Here is a 3087-nt window from a genome sequence, read left to right on the forward strand (position 1 = left end):
TTGTATCGGTATCATCGGAGATCAATGAGTCTATATTAGTTTAGTATCAATCCAATATCAGATGAAATTTAAATTATTTGGCCAATATCATACTTCCGATACAATATCGATACTTCAATAATCGATTCAAAAATTCAAGAAGAGGAAAGAATAGGTGCCTTTCCCAATCTTCACTCCTTGCAAGACATTTGGAGGTTAGTTGGAAAGAGAAAAAGGAAGGGAACTATAAGGTTCTAAAACTCAGGATCAAAACCTTTTGAATATCAATCTAGACTGCGTGGATCGGATTGGTAAAATTTAATTATATTTTTATTTTTGGATTGTACCTGTGTATTGGGATCAAAATGATAAAAATTAGAGATCGATCAAGACCGATATTGATCCGATCTAATCAACACTGATCGATCCAATCCGAATTTTATAAAGATGGACTTAGACCATTAAAAAACGCTGGTTCTCAAAAGGCTTAAGAAAGTATTATTAATTCCGATTTGCCTTTCGGCATCTGTTTCCCATTAATTAATTAAAATAAATTTGTTACTAATGAACCCTTAGCCGATGAGTGAGAATAAATTTGGAAGGGGCAAGAAACCGAGGAGTTCCTGGTTAATGACAATAATACCCTTTACACTTGCACAGTTAAGACATCTCCATAGGATTAGGGTTTCCAGTTGTGCATATCGAGGGTTTTAGGTATTGTTATCATACCTGTCATATTGGCCGATACGTATAGATATAATTGAACCGATATGAAACAATCAACTGTATAATTCAAAAAATGGAATTTTTTGACTTCGCAACAACTTGATACAACTAGGGTATATCGGTATCAGTACTAAGGTTCAAGTAAGCAGAATCAACAATTCAATTGAGCCTCAATCAATTCAGTCAATTTGGATTGATAAAGTTTAAGATTGTCAAAATCATATATCATACTCGGATCATCTAATTCCGATTTTTAGATCCTCTATCGCTATCATGGATTTAAATCTTGAAAAATTAATATTGATCCGAATCAGTCCGTATCAATCAGCTGTACCAATACTTTACATAAAAATTCCTTTTTTTTTTTTATGTTTTACTCAGATCCAATTTTGATACCCGATACAAATAAAATCTGATACCGATACATAGAACTTTGATCCTACCATCCACGGTTTTCCAAATACTAGAACTTCCCAAGCAGCTTTTCTTGACTGGTAAATCAAATCATCCGCATGTAAGCAATCGTTTACAATTACAAATTTCTCTGATTCTTCCAAATTATAATTACAAACTTTGATTTTAATACTTTTGATCTGATCTTCGCTCATGGTTCAACGTATAAATATCGGATTGGTCATATCTATCTAGATGTTACGAGTATCATTTCTGGGGGTAAATTTGTAAAAAAAATTAATTTTTTTTATAAGTAAGAGCATTAGTGATCGATCCACACCAATCTGATCCGATTTAGATTGAGATTGAATCGTATCGATACCGATAACTAGATCCCTGGTTCTGCCACTGTTATTCTATTTCTATACCAAACAAGCTGACAAGGGCGGCTACAGTTAAAAAACTAAAGAAAATTCCGTAAATAGATTGTGAAGGAAGGAGAGATGTGGAAAGAAAAGTAAGATAAGAAGGTTAGTTTGGGTAATACATACTCGCAAAGTCACAAGTTAGATTAAGTTGAGTTGTCTTGATAAAGGAAAGCGAATTCCGTAGAAAAATTTTTTCCAGTACAGAAAACTGAAAAGGATTCCCCGAAAACAAACATTTTCTAGCAGCAGAGAATCTTTGCAGAGGAGGATAAACTCCAATTCACCCTCTCTCTCTCTACATCTCTCTCTCTCTTATGTAAGGCAAGAAGCCTTAAGGGGTAAGAACTAAGAAGGGCTTCTGTCGATAAGGTCATGGCGATCCCAGAAAAGCTTCTGAAATTCAAGTATCATTTCATCGCCGGAGCCGTTGTTTCGCTTGTGTTCTTGTTGCTGGTCCTCCTTGCTCCCAGATTCGTAGATGTGATCGTTTACTTTTGGCCCCTTTTCCTCTCTACAGCCATGTTTCTTACCGCCGCCGTCGTCTTTGGTTGGTTATCTCCAATAGAACATGAAGTCTCCGGGGAGAAAGCCGGAGAAGGGATCTTAGATTACGTTGCCGGAAAACCGGAACGGGTGGAGGAAGCGGAAGAGGAAATTGATCAGGAGACCCCGAAATCTGAGAAATCTGAGAGTAAAGAAACGGGTTTCGAATCTCGAGTTTCCGATGAGTAGAATCAAAACCCTATTTCTCTTTCTTTAGAATCAAAATCCTATTTCTCTTTTCTTTCTTTCTCTCGTTTTCTGTAACTCTAATCTAAATCTAAATCTCTCTCTCCTTTTTTCTGTGTTTTCTGGTATTCTAAGCAACTGCAAGTACTTGATAATGTAAATTTCAGTAATAATAGTATAAATCGCCATTATTAATTCTCAGAAGACATTAATGGCAGCTTCATCACTACTCCTCATTCCCCATCTCTCGCTTTCTTTCTTTCTTTCTTTTGGTGCTGATGGGAATGTGTGTGGGGGGGAGTTCTGAGTTGTTTTGATCCATTTCATTATTTAGGCCTTTCCGCCTTTTTGTTTTCTACTTCTCCTGTCTAAAATAAGCAGGAGCAAACCACGCATACCCAAGCAAGGAATGGTGTTATTGGAAATTATGGTAATGGTTTTCCACGTAAGCCCAAATGCCCAATCCCAGCACAATATGAGGTATCTCTCTCTTTGTCTCTCCTTTGAAACCACGTGGATGTGTTAATTTACTTAGTAGACCCTACGTTATCTATTGCAGTAACCCAAAAAAAAAAAAAAAAAACTCTCATTACAAGAGGTTACGTTAGTCTTTGTAATTTTTTTTATTTATTTATTGGAATCTATGCAGTATGCACCGACATTAATAGTTTAGTTTATTGGTACCAAAAAAAAAATAAAATAGTTTAGTTTATTAATTATGTAATTATATTACTCAATTAATGTAATTGTGATTATCATTTAATGAAGGGGTAGTTAATTTTTTTTAAATCTAACTTTTTTCCACTAAGGTTTTTTTTTTTTTTTTTTTTTT

The 3087-nt window shown here is 35.0% G+C and overlaps 1 protein-coding gene across 1 annotated transcript; it reads left to right on the forward strand.

Moving 5' to 3' along the window:
- Positions 1–1698: 1698 nt before the first annotated feature.
- LOC122059263 lies at positions 1699–2484 on the forward strand. Its single transcript, XM_042621958.1, has one exon. The coding sequence runs from the start codon at positions 1899–1901 to the stop codon at positions 2256–2258; it is 360 nt and encodes a 119-aa protein (XP_042477892.1). The 5' UTR covers positions 1699–1898; the 3' UTR covers positions 2259–2484.
- The last annotated feature ends 603 nt before the right edge of the window (positions 2485–3087 follow it).

This window comes from Macadamia integrifolia, chromosome 13 (genome assembly GCF_013358625.1).
Source record: "Macadamia integrifolia cultivar HAES 741 chromosome 13, SCU_Mint_v3, whole genome shotgun sequence".
Taxonomy (NCBI): domain Eukaryota; kingdom Viridiplantae; phylum Streptophyta; class Magnoliopsida; order Proteales; family Proteaceae; genus Macadamia; species Macadamia integrifolia.

Bases quoted from the DNA above. Each gene is read 5' to 3' on its own strand.
- LOC122059263 (XM_042621958.1), top strand. From the start codon at position 1,899: ATGGCGATCCCAGAAAAGCTTCTGAAATTCAAGTATCATTTCATCGCC.